Raw genomic sequence first — 22,442 nt, forward strand, 5'->3', positions numbered from 1 at the left:
CCTTGTGCTGTAGTTCCTGTTGACTGAAATCACACACTTGTTTCTGGCTGAAATCACTACTAAGAAGGTTTGTCCATTTCTGTGGACAGGAATCACAGATGGGTGCTGGAATCACACCTGCTGTATTTATGAGCTAAAGCTGCAGAGACCAAACGGATCGACATGAGCCTTTTTCCTGCTCCCTGCTGCTTGGAGTACCGCAACACACCCAATTTGGGGGGGGAATTGATCAGAGCTTCCTGCTGGCACTTGCTGGAATGGTATAACTTGCAACACTCTCAACTTTTGCACCTGGGTGGAGCACACAAAAGAATAATCAACCGCACCACTGGAGTACCTGTGAGTAAGGCCAAGGAACACACTCTTTCATTACCACATCTAGACCTTGAGAGGATGTGGGAACATTTGAAGTGGGTGGCAACTTTTTGGTTTTGTCTATGTTAATTTGTGGTTTTGTCTGTGTTACTAGTGTCTTGCTGCCATCACTTACTGATTTATATAAATAGTGTTGTTTGGCAACACACAAACATGATCAGGTTTAAGAATTAAGGGCACTTATGATGGAGCTTTGAGGAAGGTGAGGGCTCATTTGCAGAGAGGAGAATAAATTTTACCAACAGCCAGGAAAGAGCATATAGTTTATGGATCCCACATTAGTTAACGTTTGCTCTTCCTGATGTTTCTGAACTACAACGCCTGTCATTCACTGACAAAGACTCTCCTCCCCGAAGGGGAGGGGAGGGGTTGTGGTCGGGGCTCGAGCTCCGGCTAGCAGGGGGCGTGGCCCCCTGCTGCCCGCTCACCTGGCTGGCGCTCATGCCCCCTCGGTGGCCATCCAACCAGGGGCCACGGTGGGGGCGTGTTCAGCAGCATTTTGCTGCAACGCCAGCCTTCCCCTGGCCTCATTCTTCTTTCCTTCGCCCCTCGCGAGTCACCCACCCTCCACTCCCTTTAGGTAGGGCTCAGGTTTTTTGGCCTTGCTATGGACCTTAGGTTGGTCGCCCTGGTTGGCTGGGGGGCCTGGTAGGAGTTTTTCCATTTGGCACTAGGCTATTTGGTTTTTTCGCCTACCTCGTAGCAATCGTCACAACTTTTGTGGTATTGGTGGGTAGGTTAGGCATTGGAATAATGTGTTGCGCTGTGTGGAAGTGCTAGGTGTGGCCATCGCCTATGCCTTCAATTTTTAGGGGTATTCCGTTAAAGGAATCTGGGGGTCGTGTATTCCGTCCGATGCCTGCTTGGCGGGAGGCCTTGGCACGACCCTCGGTGACAGCAGGGGTGAGCCTATAGTCGGATTAGCATCGACAGGCTCCACCTACTGGTGAAGAACCCACTTGTTTCGATCCAATGCCTAAGCCAATACCTTTTCAATGCTGTAACCAATAAAGTTGTGGCCTTTTCTAGCCCATTAACCTTATATCACGTGTCCATGTGTCTTCATTTCACTTCACCGGGGTCGGGTCCTCGAACCACAACATGGCTGATGGAAGTTGTAGACTAACAACATATGGAGGACCACAGGTTCCCTAACCCTGATCTAATGATCCAAAACTCTCTCTATTTTTAAAATATGTTCTGGAGTTATAAGAAGCATAAAATTTTGGAAGTTCTAAAACAGATTGTACAGGTCTCCTTATCTGCCAACTCACCCATTCCTTTTCCATAAATGACATCCCTCAGAGATGTGCCACAACACCTACACTTCTCTGTGCAAAATTGAGTTGATCCAGACATAGCTTAGAAGGTTCATCTTTTCTTGGCCAGCGTACTAACTGGCTGCATGTAGAGGTATGCATACAAGTGAGGGGGGTGGAATTCTGTGATTGTTTTCTATTTAATGTCTTCATCATTGTTCCACTTCAAGGCTATAATCTGCAAGGATGGAAAATGGGACTCATGCAGTAGTGGTTGAGTTTGTTCTCCAGGGAATATCAGAGGTCTGGTTGGTGCAGCTGTTTTTCTGTACCCTACTCCTGCTCTTCTATGCCATCATCCTACCTGGAAATGTCCTCATCATTATGACAGTTAGGCATGACCCCCATTTGGGATCCCCCATGTTTTTCTTCTTGGGCAACCTGGCCTTCATGGACATCTGCTACAGCTGTGTCACAACTCCGAAGATCATAGCCAACTTCTTGGCTGGCTGCAGAACCATCTCCTACAGAGACTGCATGGCTCAGCTTTTCTTCATTCATTTCCTTGGTGGGGCAGAGATCATTCTCCTTATTTCTATGGCTGTGGATCGCTATGTGGCCATCTGCCACCCAATGCACTATGTCACTGTGGTGACCAGGGTGGTTTGCTGGGCTATGCTGGTGTGTGCATGGGCTGCAGGTTTCATACACTCCATGATCCAGGTCATTCTCATTGCCCGACTGCCTTTTTGTGGCCCCAATGAGTTGGACAACTTCTTTTGTGACATAACCCAGATCATCAAGCTGGCTTGCACCAACACTAATACATTAGAGTTTGTCATGTTTGTTAACAGTGGTCTGGTCACTACTGGATGTTTCATCTTCCTCCTCATTTCTTATGTGGCCCTCCTTGTCAAGGTGACGAAAGGGCTCAAGCCAAGGGAAGAACAAAGCCTCCTCTACATGCATGACCCACATCATCATTATCTTCATTATATGTTTGGCCCAGCTATCTATATCTATTGCCGTCCTTTCCAGGACCACCCGTTTGACAAGGTGGTGGCCTTTTTCCACACAGTGATCTTCCCTGTGATGAACCCCATGATCTACACACTGAGGAACAGGGAGATCAAAGTTGCTATGTGGAAACTGCTGAAAAAAATACAAAATTTCCAGACAAGTGAAAGATAACTATGGCATAGCATTGCTATACTTGCTTTTATTCTTATGCTTCCTTGCATTTAATCATTATTCATTAGATTTCTTACACACCCTTTGCTTAGTGAATTCCAAAGACGACAGTAGATTAACAGTACATGTTTTGAAGAGCAAAGAAAAGGACTCTAGAACCAGTGGCGTAGCGTGGGGGGTGCAGGGGGGGCGGCCGCACCGGGCGCAACATCTGGGGGTTAGGGTTAGGGGGCGCAAATCCATGGGTTAGGGGGCGCAAATTACTTGCCTTGCCCCGGGTGCTGACAACCCACGCTACGCCACTGTCTAGAACAACTCTTATTTTAAATATCTCTGCTATATGTAGGCTGTAGAAGCTGTGATACATTGCTCAGGGGGACAGGAGAAGAGAAGAGGAAAGCAAGTCTTCAAGCACCAGTTAAGTCTATGTCTCATGCAGAAATTATAGCCAAAGACATTTTTGCAAATTTAAAAAATCCATTTGGACAGAAACTTTACCCCTAAAAAAGAGCACATGGCCTGGAAAAAGAGGAGACATAGCAACCCTAACTGAGAATATAGATTCAGACAACACATTTAAAGCACGTTCAGCACACATCTACAGCACATGACTTCCTCCAAAGAATCCTGAGAACTGTAGTTTGTTATGGATGATAGGAACTGTAGATCTGTGAGGTGGAACTAGAGCTCCCAGGAAGCTACAGTATGTACTTTAAACCTGAAGAAATGTGAGCTTTGCATTCAAGTTTAATTCTAGTTTTTACATCATCATCATCAGGCTGGGAGAACCGCCACGTTTGCAAAAGTACAACTATAAAATACAAAATAGCCTTAGGGGAAGGCAGCCCCCCCAACCCCCCCCCCCCGCTGAATAAGTACTGAGCATGTTCACCAGCCAAGGGATTCTGAATTCCTTTTTGAGTGGAAAGGGGACGGAATGGAATATCCTGAAATAAGGCATGGCTAGTTGAAACAGTGCACAAATGGTTGTGAATTTTTCTCCATGGACACGCTCTTCTGCCTTATTCCTTGGATAAATGGTTGTTGGACTAGGGCCCAGATCAAGGCCTACTGCTTCACCATTTACATTCCCATCCCAGAGGTCACCTGCACTCTCACTCTCTCTGATGCACAATGCAAACTTTTTAATGAGCTCCCTTAAGACTGATAGCTGGGGTGTCTCTGCCTTGAGTCTCTGGAGCTCTTACTATGGCAGCTTCCAGTGTCTGTGTGCCAAGGCTTTTAGATGAGCAGGGAAGTATTTTGTTCTTCCCAAAGAGGAAAAGAATGTGACCCTTTTCACTGCCCTTTACCCCAGAGGAAGAATAAGGAATTGGTTCTTTTTTCTTTCCTTCCTCACAATGTTCAGATGTTAGTTATTATTTTCTCAGGTTTCAGGGCTAGATCTTCAACAATCAAAAGCATTTTGTCCTCACTCACGCATCCCTGATCACACATACATTATGTGTTAACTCATGTGTAAGCCCATGCTGCCACAGAAGTGTGATATGAGCAAGATCTTTGGCCCACAGTTTTGCCACAAGGCAGGGGTGTTGCAGTGCACTTCAGCTATGTTAGTCAGAGATAAAACAAAGAAAGCAAGGCAAGCTGTTGATCATTATTGTTCTGTTTGCAAGCAGTCTCCCACTGTCCATGCAAGGAGATGGACAAGAAGCTCAGAACAAAAACATGTTACAATTTTTTAACCCTCAGATAGTACCCACCCTTGTAAGAGAAAAGCTACCCCCCAAATGGCAGCTTTAAATGGCACAAAAAGGGTTGTACCTGTAAATCAGGTCATGCTCAGAGTTCATGTTTCTCCAGCATATTTACGAGTCTGTTAATTAAGATGCCTGCAATACCTGCTATTTGCCTTTTCCAAACCAGTTTGAGATACCCTTTGAAATAGTGAATACATTGACTCCAGAATCCATTATCAAGAACCTGTTGCATTCATACAGAGATAGCTGCTCTTTGGGCAAGTCTGTGGGGATAGTTATCAATACTTGTTAATCCAGAGGGGAAGCTCGGGAAGGATTTCCTGCTATGTGGCTGGAGGAGTCTCAATGCTCACTACAGGTTAAACATGGCTGTTGTATTGCTCTGTTTTCAGCTCAGGTTTTACTGGTAAAAGTGATATTTCATTAATTTTTCCATAACAGTTACAAGCTGGTCACTGAGGATATGTGCACCATATATTTTTTAAAGTACATTTAAAGCACATTTCTCCCCTCAATGAATAATGGGCCCTGTAGAACAGGGAATAAGTTGTGATTTGAGGACACCCTCCCCCCCCCCCCCCGCTTGGGGATAAGAAAGACACAAGGACACAGTATATTAGGTTAATGGGCTAGAAAAGGCCACAACTTTATTGATTACAGCATGCGAGAGGTATTGGCTTAGGCATTGGATAAACAGCAGAGCCTGACTCAGGGTTGGGTGAGTCTAACAAGGGTTAACCACCAGTAGGGGGAGCCTGTTGATGCAAATACAACTGTAAGCTCTCCCCTGTTGTCACCGGGGGTCGTGCCATGGCCCCCAGCCACCAGCAGGGCATCATACAGGATCCACGACCGCCGGATTCTTTTAACGGAATACCCATAAAGTGAAGGGGTAGGTGATGGCCACACCCTGCCCTTCCATACACCAACAACATATTCCAATGCCTAACTGCCAATACCAGAAAGTTGCAACGATTTGCTACGAGGTAGGCGAAAAACCAAGTGGCCGGTGCCAATTTGCCAATTGGGTAAAAATTCCTACCAGGCCCCTTGGGCAACCAAGGCGACCAACCAGAGGTCCATAGTAAGGTCAAGCACGAAGCGATGAACTAAAGGGAAGGGTGGGTGGGTGGGTGACCTGTTGAAACCTGGCAGCGCAATGAGGGGAAAGAGCTGCTGTGGCTGCATTTGAGCGGCTAAAACCCGCCCCCGAGCTTCCCTCCAATTGGAAGACTGACTGGGAAGCATGGCGAAGTAGCAATGACGGCAAGCAGGGGCCGGAACGCCCCCTGCGAAGTGCGGGAATGGCTACAGATCACAACCCCTCCTCTCCGGGAGGAGGAGAGGCTTTACTGAGAGCTATAACTGTGAGGAGTAACAGTGCCCCAAATTATTTGTGGGAAACAATGTGCTTTGAATGTACTTTAAAGGTATAGTGTGTATGTAGCCAGAGTCCCCATTAAGGATAAAGATAAATTGGCATATTATTACAAAGCATCAAAATGACATTGGAATGTCAAATGGCTTATAGATGCCTGGACTGTGTAAAATGTGTGGATCTGGAATTACACCTTTTTATCTCCTTCAAAAATAACCATACTCTTGGGTAAACAAAACTCTGATCTACATAGATCTTCAAGGTAAGATTCTGGAGGCAGAACATGGAATCATTTAAATGTAGTGGTCCAGTATTTGTTGATATAGATTTAATGGAAGGGCAACAATGATTCCCCATTTCCCCACAGACCAAATGGTTTAAGGCTAGGCACATTTTCAGAACAGTGAACATTTGATCTACCACTCAGAGGTCTGTGTTTTGGGTACATGGGTACATGCATGTTCCTAGTGACATATGTAACAGGGTTGCCAGATTACCTGAGCACCTGGGTAATGATATAGCCACAAAATGCCTTGATAATATTAATATCATATACAACCTTCCTTCCTTCTTTGAAGATTAATAGAATTGGAGATCATTCAATTGGTTGAGTGCACACGCACAGTTCAGAGATTACCCTGTTTTTGATCCCTTGCCACCTACCCAAGAAACCAAATGAGAAGTCAAGCCAACAAGCGATGCACCCCTGAGGACAGCTGTGTATCACATCCCTTAGTGACAAAGTATTGTTTCTTCTCTAGCACCATTGGAGCAGATAACACACCAACTAATGCAGTCAAGCAGATATATCATACACATAGATATTGTCATCCCCACAACAGTCACAGGCAGAAGAAGGAACTGGATCAAGCAGCTCAATGCTGATGCTGATCAGGACAGAAGAAGTTGCTGTAGCAACCTCAAGGAATTTCTGTTGGATTTTGGAGGTGGGTGAGAAACCACTTGAGGATGTATTGCATTTTTCCAGAAGGCAGGTGTGAAACAATGGGAAGAACATCTCCATATTGCAAACATCTCCAAAGAGCTCTCCAGCCATTTCCATCAACTAATCTTCTCTTTCCCATTCTCTAACTCCAGCACTCCAAATGCCTTTTGGTGGATAGATTGCTGAGTAGTGTGAGGACTGGTCAGCATTATTATCGTGTAATTGTCCACCCAGAACACTGAAGACTACATACTATACCCAGTTTCTGATATGATGGGCCTCTAAATCCTGGGGAACAGCTGTGGGAGAGGTCTACTGCACTTGTGTTACATTTGAGAAATTAGAACTGTCATTCTACATCAGAAAGCAGCTACATACCCATGGCAGTTTATTCAATTTTCCTGATGTTTCCCTGTTAATTTCTGCATGTAATTAGAGCTTTCACATGACATAAAAGCCACTTCAAGAACTATAGGGGAATATAGTGAATATTTAGTGCTCATTTCCATATTAGTTGCAAATGATTTTTTTTTTCTGGAAAGGAATAACATGGAAACTAGGACTAAATGGTACTATAGTTCTGGAAGTGATATTTGCATCATGTGAATGCAGAAATTAACAGTTTGCGAAATGGGAAAATGGAATAAACTGCAGTGTGATTTCAGCTTGTGACATCAAACTGAGCACTCTGTCTTCTTATGGTGACTAACCAGATGTTACTTTGGAAAGGAATCACAAAATAGGGGAAGCTAATGCATCTGGCGTATTAATAATTCAATCAGAGCAACACACAATATTAAGTTAAGTCTTTGCACAACAAAAAAGAAGTGGATACACTTCAGTAATGAAGATAGACAATGGATCTATCATATCCACCTTTGTGTGTGTGCACAGTCCTGTGATGCAGTCTCAGTCAAACACCCTGCTGGTGGAGCTGATGCTAAATGAAACCACTGTGTAAGGGCACAAGGCAGCTACTTATTTCTTCTCCATGGGCTCTTCTCTGTGGTAAATTCTCCTTGGAATCTCCTTCTGCCGCAGAACTGGAGTACCCAAATGGGTAGTTCTTCAGATATTCCACAAATTTAGATTGTACTTTGGAAAGTGGTCTGCTTCTTAGGAAGATAGATAGTTGGAAAGATGGTGTGTGTGTGTGTGTGTGTGTGTGTGTGTGTGTGTGTGTGTTGAAGAAGGACAATATATTTTAGAGGAGCTGCATTGATGGGGAAGGCTCATAGCCCACTAGTAGAGCATAAGCTTGCTGTTTCCCTAAAAGAGGTGTGTGTGTGCACTACAGGCCTTCAGATATCTGTTGAGCTCCCACTCCCATCAGCCCCAGCTAGCTTGGACAATGGTCACAGGCAAGGAGCTGGACTCTGTAGGGCCACAGGTTCTCAACTCCTGGTGCAGATAATACTGAGTTGGATAGAGGAATGGACTTAGTATATGTCATCTTCCTATGACTAATGTATGAACAATTAGGATTGGGGTCCCAGGACCTAGTCAAGAATACAGTGGTACCTCAGATTACAGACACTTCAGGTTACAGATGCTTCAGGTTACAGACTCCGCTAACCCAGAAATAGTACCTCGGGTTAAGAACTTTGCTTCAGGATGAGAACAGAAATTGTGTGGCAGTGGCACGGTGGCAGCAGGAGGCCCCATTAGCTAAAGTGGTACCTCAGGTTAAGAACAGTTTCAGGTTATGGTGGGAATGTAAGAAAGTGAAAAGCTTTTGGGAAATGATATATAATGAAATAAAAAAAATGTTAAGATATACTTTTGTAAAAAAACCGGAGGCTTTTCTTTTAGGAATTGTAGGAAAGGATATAAGAAGAAAAGACTGTAAACTCTTCCAATATGCAGTAACGGCAGCCAGAATCTTGTTGGCCCAGAAGTGGAAGCAAGAGGAAATACCGACGATAGAAGAATGGAGACTGAAATTGACAGACTATGCGGAATTGGATAAATTAACTGGGAAAATCAGATACACCAAAGACCAAAAGTTCATCAAAGACTGGGGAAAGTTCGTAGATTATCTGAAAAACATATGTGGCGTGAACACAACGCTAGTGGGATTTCAAGAGGCACTGTAAAAACAGAGAAGTATTGTTAATATGAAATAGGGGGAGCAGGGAAGTATCACGGCAATACGAAAGAAGGGAATGTGTAACTAAAGTTATAAATACGGATGATTGTCAGAGACGCTGAAGGAAGTTCAAAACAGAGATAATTTGTTGTATTTTGGATAGAAATGTATAACTGTATGGAAAATCAATAAAATTTATTAAAAAAAGAAAAGAACAGTTTCAGGTTAAGAACGGACCTCCAGAACGAATTAGGTTCTTAACCCGAGGTACCACTGTAATGGCAGCTGACACATAGCTATACCCTTTGCTAAGGCTATAATGGAAGTATCTCATTACCACCTTTTTCTCCCTTTCCAGTTTTTACAGTGATTTGCAAGAAGACAATGGCATGGGGAAACCAGACAATGGTGACTGAGTTTGTCCTGCTGGGCCTCTCTGAAACTTGGGAGGTCCAATTGGTCTTCTTTGTCTTCTTCCTCCTCCTCTATATGGCTACTTTCTTCATCAACATTCTCACCCTCTCAGCTATTTTCAGATGTCACCATCTTTCAGACTCACCCATGTTCTTTCTCCTGGCTCATTTGGCTTTCCTGGACCTCTGCCTGTCCTCCTTTGCCACTCCAAGATCTCTTTTTGATTTCCTTGCCCAACACCATGTCATTTCCTTCCATGGCTGCATGGCACAAATCTTTTTTCTTCATCTCTTTGGAGGCAGTGAGATGCTCCTGCTGGTAGCCATGGCAATTGACCGGTATGTGGCCATCTCCCATCCGCTCCATTATGCCACACTCATGAATCGGCGGCATTGCATGGGGCTTGTGCTAGCCTGCTGGACTGGTGGGCTCCTCCACACCACTGTGCAATTGGTTTTTACAATTAAGGCACCTTTCTGTGGGCCCAATCTTGTGCACAATTTCTTCTGTGACCTCCCCTTTGTCATCAAGTTGGCCTGCACTGACATCTACCCCCTGGAGGTCATGATGGTCACCAACAGTGGCATTTTGTCACTGGTGTCTTTCATTGCTCTGCTTCTCTCGTATGGATTCATTCTTCATACCATCTGTTCCATGCCCCACTCTAAAAGGACCACAAAGACTGCTTCCACATGTACCTCTCACCTCATTGTGGTCACCATGTACTTTGGGCCCTGTATTGTTATTTACCTGCATCCATACAGTCAATTCATGGCTGATAAAGTGCTCTGCATCTTCTACACCTGTTTCACCCCCTTGCTGAACCCAACTATCTATGCTTTGAAGAACAAGGAGATGAAGGTTGCTATGGGAAGCCTGCTGGCAAGGCTTTCTGGGAAGGTTTCCACTCAAGGCCAGCCCTATCATTAGTCAGCATGAGATGGCCACCTCGGGCAGCTTATTTTGGTTGTCACAAAAGAGGCAAAATCAATAGTTATTGAATTTACTGCTCACCATGTGGAGAACCCAAGTATCTATGCATTAAAAAACAAAGAGATGAAGGCTGTCATTGGCAGTCTGTTGGCAAATATTTCTGGACAGGTCTCCACTTAGGGATGAACCTACCACTAGGCAGCAGAAGGCAATTCTTGAAATTGAATTTGGGTGTCACGAAAGAGCAACAAATTTAATTTACTGATCTTCTTGCATTTATACATGGGGTGGAGAAAGCAGTTAGAGAGAAGTTTTTTCTCCTTAGTCTAGAACCCGGGCTCCTACAGTGGAGCTGAAAATGAAGTGCTTCTTTACACAGCACACAGCTGATGGGTGGGGAAGCTAAGTTTTTAAAAGTCTTTTAAAGAAACCTCATTCAACATTAGCTCCACCCACCCCTAAACTGATTTGCGCCTGGATGTAGACCAGATGTTCTCTGGGTAGCCTCAGGTCAAATGGGGTGTTGTGTGCCACCCTAGGATTTCTTTGATTTTCTACCTCAGCTACCAAAATAACTTGACCAGCCACTGGTACACAAAGACCTATGCAGCTTGGGGACCAGGATACCAGAAAGACCAGCACACCCCTTATTTACTATGCCAGGGCATCATCTTATCAGGAGGTCCTGAATATTGTTTTTAATCCAATCAGTATTTATTGACGTTTTAATAAATATTCTATTCTCCTTTACATCTACAGGTGTGGCAGTTGATGTGCTAGACCAGTGTCTGGCTTTGGTAATAGACTGGATGAGAGCCAGTAAGCTGAACCTCAATCCAGATAAGACAGAGGTACTGTTAGTAGGTGGTTCCCTAGACAGGATGGATGGGAGACTGCTTCCTTTGGGGGGGGGGGTTACTCTCCCTGTGAAGGAGCAGAGACATAACTTGATGGTGCAGGCAATACTCCTTAGCTCACTCCTATTGTTCTGTGTTTACCAAATTGATTTATTGAAAAATCCATTGCACTGGTTTACTGTAATCACGTCATCATTATGTACTATAATTTATTTTTTACCTGCACCATAATTTATTTTTTACCTACCTATTTTTTGTCAGTCATGTCATGTTTTATTATTTATATGTGTACAATTTTGCAACAGAAAAAGAAAATAGAAGGGGGAAAGTATAAACAAAAATATTATTGCTGATCTTGTTGTCTACTGGAAACCCTGTAAACCTTCCACCCCTTCCTGGGTGGGCTACCTTTCCAGGTCTGCCCCTTATTTCCCTCTACAGCAAATTTAGAAATCACCTTCTTGACCCATTGGACCCATTATTGCTCTCATCCACTCAATCTGCAGATGTCTTCACATGCAGTGGGTAACAAGTCCCTAGCTTACTAAGAACTTAAGACTGATTGGCTACCCACAACTGATTTAGCCAGCTGGCTTGTCTTGGCTTGACTGAGAGGTGATTGTGACCAGGAAGGCAGTGATCAAACTGAAACAAGAAAGAGACAATGGTGGGATTGGAGGGAGGGGAGGAAAGAGAGGAAGAGGAAAGAGAATGGGTGAGAAGAATTTAACATGTCTTCTTGAGTGATCTTGCCGGTGCAGAAGTGGAAGAGCCAGGAGTCTTTGTGGACGTCAAGTGGGAGGCCTCCCCTCACCAGCCATGAGGGGGAAGCAGTGCCAGCACAGACCTGAAGGCCCAGCCCATGCACAGCTCATCTCCCTGTGGTTCTGAAAGGGAGCCTTGGCAAGGGAGCCTGTTGTAGGGCCACTGGGATGCACCCTCTCAGAAATCTGGGGTCAGAGAAGCCACCCCGGAGCTCCACACCACAAGATGCCTCTGATTGATTGACTTTAGCCCAGATGTCACACCCTTCCATTGTCTCTCAAGACAAGTCAATGTCATCAAGTAAGTGAAACCAGTGGACAACACTCGAGGAAATAGAAATTGATGGCGTTCCTATAGAGGCATTAGCATTAATGAAAAAGAAGCTCCTCCCCTAATTAGAGGTGGATATCATTCCATTGGGATAGGTGGTAGAATCACACACATTTGGGACAGGGAAAGAAAATCACACCCCTATTTATCCCCCTTTTTTATCTCTTACCATCTACCCAGAAAACCAGACCTGAAGTCAAACCAATGCACAATGCATCCTTGAGGGCAGCTGCGTAAATCTTGCTTTAGTGACAAAAGTATTACTCCCCCCCTCCCCCGCTCTGTAAGAACAGATAAGGCATCAACTAAAGCAGGCCCCCCCCCGGGGGGGGTGAGCAATTAATTACACACACATACCACTGTCTCTTGATTTGCTCTTTAGCCTGCCTTTCAAGCAGAGATCACATCCACATAGATAACTCATCCTCACACCACTCATAGTCAGAAGACGAAACTGAATCAAACAGCTCCATGCTGATGCTGAGCTGAACAGAAGAAGTTGCTCCAGAAAACTTCAAAGAATCTCTGCTGGGATTTGCAGGTGGGTGATATAGACCATTTGAGGGGGTGTTAGATTTGTCCAAAGGCAAGTGCCTTTGGGAAGAATGACACATTGCAGACTCCTTCAAGGAGCTCTTCAGCAGTTTCTGTCACCTAAACTTCTCATTTCCAACTCCAGCACCCCACATGCCTTTTGGTGGTTGATGGAATTACTGATGGAATATGGGGCAATGTGGGAACTGGTCAGCATCGTTACGACATACTCATTCATCTAGAAGACTGGAGAATATATATTACATTGAGTACAGGGGTGACAAGCCTCTGATTCCTGGGGAACAGCAGCGGGAGAGGGCTTATTACATTCATGTCCTTTTTGTGGGTTTCCCATAGGTGCCGTCAGAAGGCAAAGCACTTAGTTATATTGGCACAGCCTGATCAATAATGGTTTGGGCCCGGCATGTTGTTGGAATCCTGAGGTTAGGGAACTGGTGCTCCCTGCAAAGCGAAATATAAGATCTTAAGAAATCAGAAATTCCAGATCAGACTGTGGCTTGTATATTCATGTTTATTCCACTTTCCCAACAGTTCCCTAAGTGTTATTTTTTACATTACATTTGAGCTTTCACATGATGCAAAATCCACTTCCAAAATTACAGATAAATATAGCCTAGGTTTAGCACTTATTTCAATACTATTTCCAATGATTTATTTTTCCCTTGGCAGCAAATAACATAGAAACTAGCACTGAAGTTTGTGCCATATTCTAGTGTAGGTCTGAAAGTCCCTTTTGCAATGTATGAAAACTCAAAGATAATGTGAAAATTAACATTTAGAGAAATATTGGAAAAGGTGACCATCTAGATGAGGACTCCGTTTTCCGACAGTGCCTAACAAGATGCTCCTTTGTAAGAGAATAACAAAATAAGACATGATAATGCATCTGAACCTGTTAATGATTCTGCCAGTTTCTGCCTCTGAAGATGGTGTCATGGATAGAAGTCATTGAGATACGTGTGTGTGTGTGTGTGTGTGTGTGTGTGTGTGTGAATATAAGTTTTATTCTCTTCTCTTCTAGTCTATTCTATTATTACTGAATATCACAATATTCTGAGACAATAACTCCTAGGGTATGACCGGCCTAGCTAGTTCTTCTTACTTCGCGCAGCAGAACACAATAGTTGTAACATCTGTAATGCTGTCTAATAGTGATTTCGGCACCAACAGGGCTGTAGCCCAAACAGGGCTGCTGAGGAAGAAGAGTGTATCAGCATCCTCAATGGAACCCCAAGGTTAACAGAAGTGCCACAAATAAAATAGGGAAGCACCAATGAAGCTGAAAGGGGAAACAGATGAAATAAAGTACTTCTGGAGGCAATGATGGCCTCCAGTTTGGATGGCTTTAAAAGAGCATTCGATGCATTCATGGAGGACAGGGCTATCAGAGGCTGCAAGTCATGATGGCTATGGTCTGCCTCCATGGTCAGAGTCAATATGCTTCTTCATACTAGTTGCTGGAAGCCACAACAGGGGAGAGTGCTCAGGTTCTGCTTACAGGTTTCCCGCAGGAATCTGGTTGGCCACTGAGATAACAGGGTGATTGCTGTAACTCTACTTACACTTCATGTGCAAGGAACCATGGAATGGGTGAGGAAGAGAAAGACCAGGGCTTCAGCTCACATTTCCTTAAAAAAGAGGTGGAGGGTGACAACTAAAATCCTAACATGTAGTCACTGCCACACACCCTGGTGGTGGAGCTGCCGCTAAGTAAAGAGCTGTGGAGGGCACCATGCAGCTTATGCTTTCTTCTCCACAGTTTTCTCTGAATGGTAACTTCTTAGAATATCCCCTAATCTCTGCTGCACCAGATCTAAAGAACCCAAAGGGATTGTGCTCCAGGCAGTGCTATTTTTCTAGAAAAAGAGGTGCTGGAATTCACCATGAACTCACTCTTACTCTTAGAATGGCAATGACACCCATTGTCATTGTTCTGGAACACACCTGAGAGGTGCCAGAACTGAGTTCCAGCGAGTTCCCTCTGTTTACACAGTTTTTTTTGGAAAGTGGTCTGCTTCTTAGGAAGATGGGTAATTAGGGAATTGGGGTGTATGAATGAAACTATGGACACAAGGGCAGTGTATTTTAGATGAGCTGATAAGATGAAGGGTCATAGCTCAGCTGTAGAAAGTTCAAGGTTCAATCTCCAGCATTCTTCCTTTGTCAAAAACCCTGAAGTACTACAGCAAGTTACTACAGACTATACTGAGTTAAATGGACCAATGATCTGACTTGAAATAAGGCAGCTTGCTCTCATCTTAAAAGGTAGGCCTCTCAGGAGGCGGGACTCCAACTCCCATCAGCTCCAGCCAGCATGCTCAGTTTTTGGGATGATGATGTGAGGTGAATAACACCAACATCTGAAGAGCTACAGGTTCCCCATCCCTTGTGAAGACAATAGTGAGCTAGATGAAGTGATGGTCTGGCTCATTATAAGTCACCTACATATGTTCCTGGGATAATGCATGAAGCACTAGGCTAGGAATCCCAGGACTCAGTCAAGAATAATGTCAGATGATACAAAGGCACACCCTTTGCTGATTTAACCGAAGACTGCGATGGAAGTATCTCATTATTGTCTCCTTTCTCCCTTCCAAATTTTCACAGTGATACGCAAGTACTGTAAGGAATGTCAACAAACCAGACAATGGTGACTGAGTTCCTCCTGCTGGGCCTCTCTGAAACCTGGGAAGTCCAAATCTTCTTATTTGTTTTATTCCTTCTCCTCTACATGGCTACATTATTCACCAACATCCTCATCCTCTCAGCAATTTTCAAGGATCACCACCTTTCAGATTCACCCATGTTCTTTCTTCTGGGTAACCTGGCTTTCCTGGACCTTTGCATGTCTTCCTTTTCCACCCCAAATCTCTTTGATTTTCTTTCCGAACACCATGCCATTTCCTTCCATGGCTGCATGGCACAAATCTTCTTTCTCCATCTCTTTGCAGGCAGTGAGATGCTCCTGCTGATAGCCATGGCCTATGACCGGTATGTGGCCATCGCCCATCCTCTCCGTTATACCTCATTTATGAGCCGGTGGCATTGCATGGGGCTTGTACTAGCCTCCTGGGCTGGTGGGCTCCTACATGCCACTGTGCAATTGGGTTTTATCATTAATGCACCTTTCTGTGGGCCCAATCAGGTGGACAGTTTCTTCTGTGACCTCCCCTTGATCATCACGTTGGCCTGCACTGACACCTACCCCCTGGAAGTCATGATGATCACCAACAGTGGCATTATGTCACTGGTGACTTTTGTTGGCTTACTTCTCTCCTATGGATTCATTCTCTACACAATCCGCTCTCGGGGGGCATCTGAAAGGAGCACCAAGGCTGCTTCCACATGTACCTCTCATCTCATTGTGGTCACCATGTACTTTGGGCCCATTATGTTTATTTACCTGCGTCCGTATGCCCGGTTCATGATTGATAAAGTGCTCTCTGTCTTCTACATGTCTGTCACCCCCTTGCTGAACCCAACTATCTATGCTTTGAAGAACAAGGAGATGAAGGCTGCCCTTGGAAATCTGTTGGCAAGGCTTTCTGGGCAGGTTTCCACTCATTGATGGCCCTACTGTTAGGCAGCTTGAGGCAGCCACCTCTAGCAACTGATTTTGATTGTCACAACAGAGCAGTAAATTGTTTTAGTTGTTTATTTTACTGTTCCTGTTGCATTTATACATGATGTGGAGAAAGTGTATAGGGTCCATTTTCTCTCTCCTTCTCCTGTCATTGTAGAACTTGGGCTTATCTGATCAATGAGGAAAGGAAGTGCTTCTTTGCACAGCAACCAATTGAACAATAGATTTTGCTACTACAAGGGATGGCCACCACTTTGGATGCCTTAAATGCATTAGAAAAAAATCCTGGATGATAAGGCTATCAATGGCTACTGCTGATGATAGCTACATTACCTGCAGTATCCAGAAAATTCTATGGTAATTACCAATATGTTGAACATGAGGTGAATCACACAAGAATGTTAACACCATTGTTGGAGTTCCGTCTGGATCGCACCAGCACAAGTATACACATGTAGAGTTGTTCTTACAGACTTATTTTAGAAGTATTTGGACTGTTTGGGTTTGAGTTATTTAGTTGCGTATGTCATTATTATTTTGGCATTGGAGATATTTAGAATTCCATGTATTAGAAGGTGCTGAAATGACATTTATTACTGTTAATGAACTTTTATAAACCACATACAGAGTTGTTCAGCTTGTGTTTTATCTCACTGTATTCCTCAGTCAGAAGGGACGCAGGTGGCGCTGTGGGTAAAAGCCTCAGCGCCTAGGGCTTGCCGATCGAAAGGTCGGCGGTTCGAATCCCTGTGACGGGGTGCGCTCCCGTCGTTCGGTCCCAGCGCCTGCCAACCTAGCAGTTCGAAAGCACCCCCGGGTGCAAGTAGATAAATAGGGACCGCTTACAAGCAGGAAGGTAAACGGCGTTTCCGTGTGCGGCTCTGGTTCGCCAGAGCAGCGATGTCACGCTGGCCACGTGACCCGGAAGTGTCTTCGGACAGCGCTGGCCCCCGGCCTCTTGAGTGAGATGGGCGCACAACCCTAGAGTCTGGCAAGACTGGCCCGTACGGGCAGGGGTACCTTTACCTTTATTCCTCAGTCATCTAGGTTTGGGGCAAATACTCATTGGTTAGAGAACCCCAACAGAGTTTTAAAATCACAAGATATGCAGCAAAGTAAAATGTGGTGATATAGCCTGTTAGACTTTTTAAATGTCCCCTTTTGAGTTGCTCCCAAAGTTTCCATCTTCCCTCAGCATAGAAAGAGTCCACACATTTGTTAAGTTACACATGGTTTGCTTACAAACACTTCAGAGGTCAAGTTCATGTGCTTGTCCATACAGCAGTCTGAAAACATGGGCATTAAAACTTAGGTTTCAAAGTGGTGAGTGTTTTTTAATCATTTGTATATAAATCATTTGTATATATATTGTTTAAGCCATGTGGTCTGAGTTTGGTACAACCATAGAATCATAGAATCATAGAATCATAGAGTTGGAAGAGACCACAAGGGCCATCGAGTCCAACCCCCTGCCAAGCAGGAAACACCATCAGAGCACTCCTGACATATGGTTGTCAAGCCTCTGCTTAAAGACCTCCAAAGAAGGAGACTCCACCACACTCCTTGGCAGCAAATTCCACTGTCGAACAGCTCTTACTGTCAGGAAGTTCTTCCTAATGTTTAGGTGGAATCTTCTTTCTTGTAGTTTGGATCCATTGCTCCGTGTCCGCTTCTCTGGAGCAGCAGAAAACAACCTTTCTCCCTCCTCTATGTGACAACCTTTTATATATTTGAACATGGCTATCATATCACCCCTTAACCTCCTCTTCTCCAGGGTAAACATGCCCAGCTCCCTTAGCCTTTCCTCATAAGGCATCGTTTCCAGGCCTTTGACCATTTTGGTTGCCCTCCTCTGGACACGTTCCAGTTTGTCAGTGTCCTTCTTGAACTCAGACCTCTTTACTAGTAGGGTTCACATGGTAGAATGAAAGCAGAACAAGGGGCTTGATAACCTTTCCTACAAAGGTGATGGTGAGTGACTCTAGTTAAACCTGGCAGGACAGCTTACTTTATGGTTTTAACCCCTTTATGCATCAATTAGACTTAAGCATGTTGGTTACATGAGGCTGGTTATCCCACACCTTCTTCATAGGAAGGCAGGAACCTACCTTATATTGAATCAGACCATTAGTCCATCTCCACAGTATTGTCTAAACCAGATGGTTATGGCTACCCGGGGTTTCAGACACGGGTGTCCTGCAGCCCTGAAACTCAAAACAATTGCAAGGGCAGTTTTATGAGTCCAGAAGACTCAGAGTTCCTGGTCTTGACTACTGACTTCAACATACACGCATACACAGAGCTTCAGGAACACATCTCCAGTCCTGAGATAGTTCAATGACATCTATTCTAATTTCTTATGGTTTCTATAGCTAAGCGTTACAGTTCACTACTTTCTTCTCCACTTGGAAAGGGCCCTTTATTTCTTCAGATTGAGGAGTACAAATGTATCAGGAAATTAGAATTAAATTCCATTGCATTGATTAGACCATTGTGACTGAAACCTCATTTTCTCCCTCCCCGGTGTAATAAAAATATGTTTTTTAAATTGTCTGTCTTGTGAATTTCTGGATTGAGAACTGTTTAGGTACATTTTTCAGGCAAGGACCATTTGATTCACACAAAGATCTACCTCTCAGAAATCTTGTTAATCTTGTTATTCACTTGGAATCCTATCCTTCCTTCCACCCAGAATGGAACAGTTTGAAATGATTCTATTGGTGGAGTTGGTGAAATCATGTATTCAAGAAAGGGGTAGAAAATCGCATCGTTCTCTCTTCCCATCTTCTTTGATCCTTTGCCATTTACCAAGGGAAACAAGCCAGAACTTAAACCAGCACCATGCACCCTTGAGGGACATCATGTAACATTTGCCACAGTGACAAAGCATTACCTTTTCCACTAGCTCCCTAGGAGCAGATAAGGCACCAGCCTCAGCAGTCTCCTTTCAAAAAGAATGAGCAATTAATCCTACACATTCCATGGACTGTTAATTTGCTCTTCATCCTGCTTCTCAAACAGCTATATCATCCACACAGCTATTCACAGCCCCACACCACTCACAGGCAGAAGAAGAAACTGGATCAAATAGGTTCACGCTGATTCTGAGATAGTCAGGGGTCTCCTCCAGCATCAAGAAAACATCAAGACACTTCTGCTCGGATTTGCAGGTGAGTAAAAACCCAGTTGAGGGTGCATTAGATTTCTCCAAAAGGCAAGTGCGAAATTCTGCAAAGTATTACTTTGTAGACTCCTTCAAGGAGCTCTCCTGCAGTTTCATCTGCTAATCTCCCCTCTCTATCTCCAGCACTCCACATGCCTTTTGGTGGGTAGATTGGTGATAGGGGTAATATGGCTACTGGTCAGCATTATTAGGATGTAATTGTCCACCCAGAACACTGAAGACTATATATAATGCCTCCAGAAACAGGTGGCATGCTTCTAAATGCTGGGAAAAGGCAGCAGGAGAGGGCTATTACACACATGTATTTTTTGTGGGTTTCCCATAGGTGTCTGGCTGACCACTGTCAGAACACAGAACATTCCACTAGATGGCTACAGCCTGATCTGGAATGGTTCAGTCTCAGCATGCTTTTGGAATAATGAGGGTAGGGAAGTGATATTCCTTGCTAAGCAAAATATAATAATTTGATGAATTAGAACTGCTATTCCAGATCACACCGTGATCATCTCGCTGAACACCTATTAATAATTCTTCCAGAATTCCTACACCTGGTACTCTAAACATGATGCAATGGGTGGAAGTCACTGAGATATCTATTTCTATACTACTTGATCATAAAAAAAGATCTCAATGTGGTTTACAAAGTCTGTGTGTTTGTGTGCATTTGTGCAATTCATTATTACTGAACATTACAATATGCTGAAGCAATAAATCTCACAAGCTACCCATGAGCTCTCTAGCAGGTTCTTTTTACTTTGCATAATGGAATATCATGGCTGCAACATCTGTGGTCCTGTCTAATAGTGATCTTGGCACCAAAAGGGATGTAGCGAAAACAGGACCACTGAGAAACGAAAGGGAAGGGTCAGCATTCTCAGTGGAACCCCAAGGTCATCAAAAGTGAAAACAAAATTCTTTCAGGAAATAATAATAATAATAATAATAATAATAATAATAATAATAATAATAATAATAATCCCGCCCATCCAGCTGTGACACCCCAGCGACTCTGTGAACCTTACAGCATATATATAAAAAAACAGTAAACACCAATGAAACTGAATGATCATTCAGGATGGATGAAGGAAAGTAATTCAGGAAGCAGCAATGGTCAGCAATGTGGATAGCTCTAAAAAAGGATTAGACAGATTTATGAAGGACAATGCCATCAATGGCTACTGGTCATGATGGCCAAACTCTACCTCCATGGTGGGAGGCAGTATGCTTCTGAATACCAGTTGCTGGAATCCACAGCAGAGAAGAGTGCTCTTGGGCTCATGTCCAGTGGTCACAGAAAGCTAACTGCCTCTTGCTATTTTCAAGGTGGGGGTGGAAAGATGGTGAGCCAGAAGAGTGAGACTACAGTGGAGTTTACAGGAAGAAGAGATGGCTAAGTGGGACAGTGAAGCACTCCTCATTGTAACATTCCCTTATCTTCCCTTCTCTTCCATTAACATTTACAGAAATGGTTAGACCTATCTGAGAGTCACTAAGAATAGAATGGGTAAGGAAGAGGAACATCAGTCCAGCAGCCCACATTTCCTGAAAAAGAGGTGGGGGTGGAAAACTTATTCAAATGGTGGGTGGGGTGAAACCAAGGACTAGGATGGATTTTAGACAGACATGAAAAGAGGAGAGCCATTCCACTTTAAGATAAGCCTTTAAACAACACAGCATTCATAGATACAATTAAGTAATGAAGATAGACAAAGGGATACATTCAGACTACTCCTTGTGTCTATAAAAGGAGTCCGGAGATGCAGTCTCTGGTGGTGGAGCTGCTGCTAAATAAAAAAGGTGTGAGAGGACACAAAGCTGATAGTGCTTTCTTCATACTAATCAATAGATGATAACTTCTCCTTAGAATCTCCTGCAATCTCCTTTTGCAGCAGCTCTGAAGACGCTTATTACATTGCATTTTGCAAAGTGGTCTACTTCTTAGGAGGACTGATAGTTGGTGACTTCAGCTGCATGTGTCTATATAAAACGTGGGGAAATGGGCAGTATATTTTAGAGGAGCTGATAAGATGGGGAAGGATCATAGCTCAGAGGCAAAGCATCTGCTTTGTATTCAGAACATCACAGATCCAGTGCCCAACATGTGAATTTTCTTTTGTCTAAAATCCTGAAGAAACACTGCCAGTTACTGCAGACTATAACTGAGCTAAATGGACCAATGATCAATATAAGGCACCTTGCTGTCTTCCTAAAGGGGGTGGGGGTGGGAGGTAGGGGTGTAAATCATAAATACAGGCAACCTATGGCCCTTTGGGTTACAGTTCCCATCAGTCTCAGCCATTGTGGTCTAAGGGCTACAGGTTCCCTATCCCTTGGGCAGTTGTTGCTGAGTAAGATGGAGCAACAGTCTGACTCACTATATTCCTATGATAACATATGATCCGCTATGACTGTAGTCTCAGGACACAGTCAAGAATAACAGAAACTGACAAAAGGATGCTCCTCTTCACTGATTTAAGACTCTGATGGAAGTATCTTATTACCATCTTCTTTCTCACTTCCCGATTTTCACAGTGATATGCAAGAAGTGGATGATGGAGGCAAACCACACAATGGTGACCGAATTTATCCTGCTGGGCCTCTCTGAAACCTGGGAAGTCCAACTTTTCATATTTCTCTTCTTCCTCGTCCTCTACGTGGCTAGTGTCTTCACCAACATTCTTATCCTCTCAGCAATTTTCAGCGATCACCACCTTTCAGAGTCACCTATGTTTTTTCTGCTGGGTCAACTGGCTTTCCTGGACCTCTGCTTGCCCTCTTTTGCCATTCCAAATTTCTTTGATTTCCTTTCCAAACACCATGCCATTTCCTTCCATGGCTGCATGGCACAAATCTTTTTTCTCC

The 22,442-nt window shown here is 44.0% G+C and overlaps 1 protein-coding gene and 1 pseudogene across 2 annotated transcripts; both read left to right on the plus strand.

Annotated features, from left to right (window-relative positions):
* Positions 1-1,880: 1,880 nt before the first annotated feature.
* Positions 1,881-2,825, plus strand: LOC308570609 (olfactory receptor 4N2-like; annotated as a pseudogene). Its single transcript has one exon. The product of its transcript is annotated as an olfactory receptor 4N2-like (transcript).
* A 6,539-nt stretch (positions 2,826-9,364) lies between these two features.
* On the plus strand, positions 9,365-16,381 carry LOC308570717 (olfactory receptor 4K3-like; the record flags this gene model as incomplete). Its single annotated transcript, XM_081165629.1, has 2 exons — positions 9,365-9,797; positions 15,879-16,381. The coding sequence occupies 2 exons, from the start codon at positions 9,365-9,367 to the stop codon at positions 16,379-16,381; spliced, it is 936 nt and encodes a 311-aa protein (XP_081021755.1).
* Between the last annotated feature and the right edge of the window lie 6,061 nt (positions 16,382-22,442).

The sequence above is a fragment of the Podarcis bocagei genome, assembly GCF_964188305.1.
Source record: "Podarcis bocagei genome assembly, chromosome: 13".
Lineage (NCBI taxonomy): Eukaryota > Metazoa > Chordata > Lepidosauria > Squamata > Lacertidae > Podarcis > Podarcis bocagei.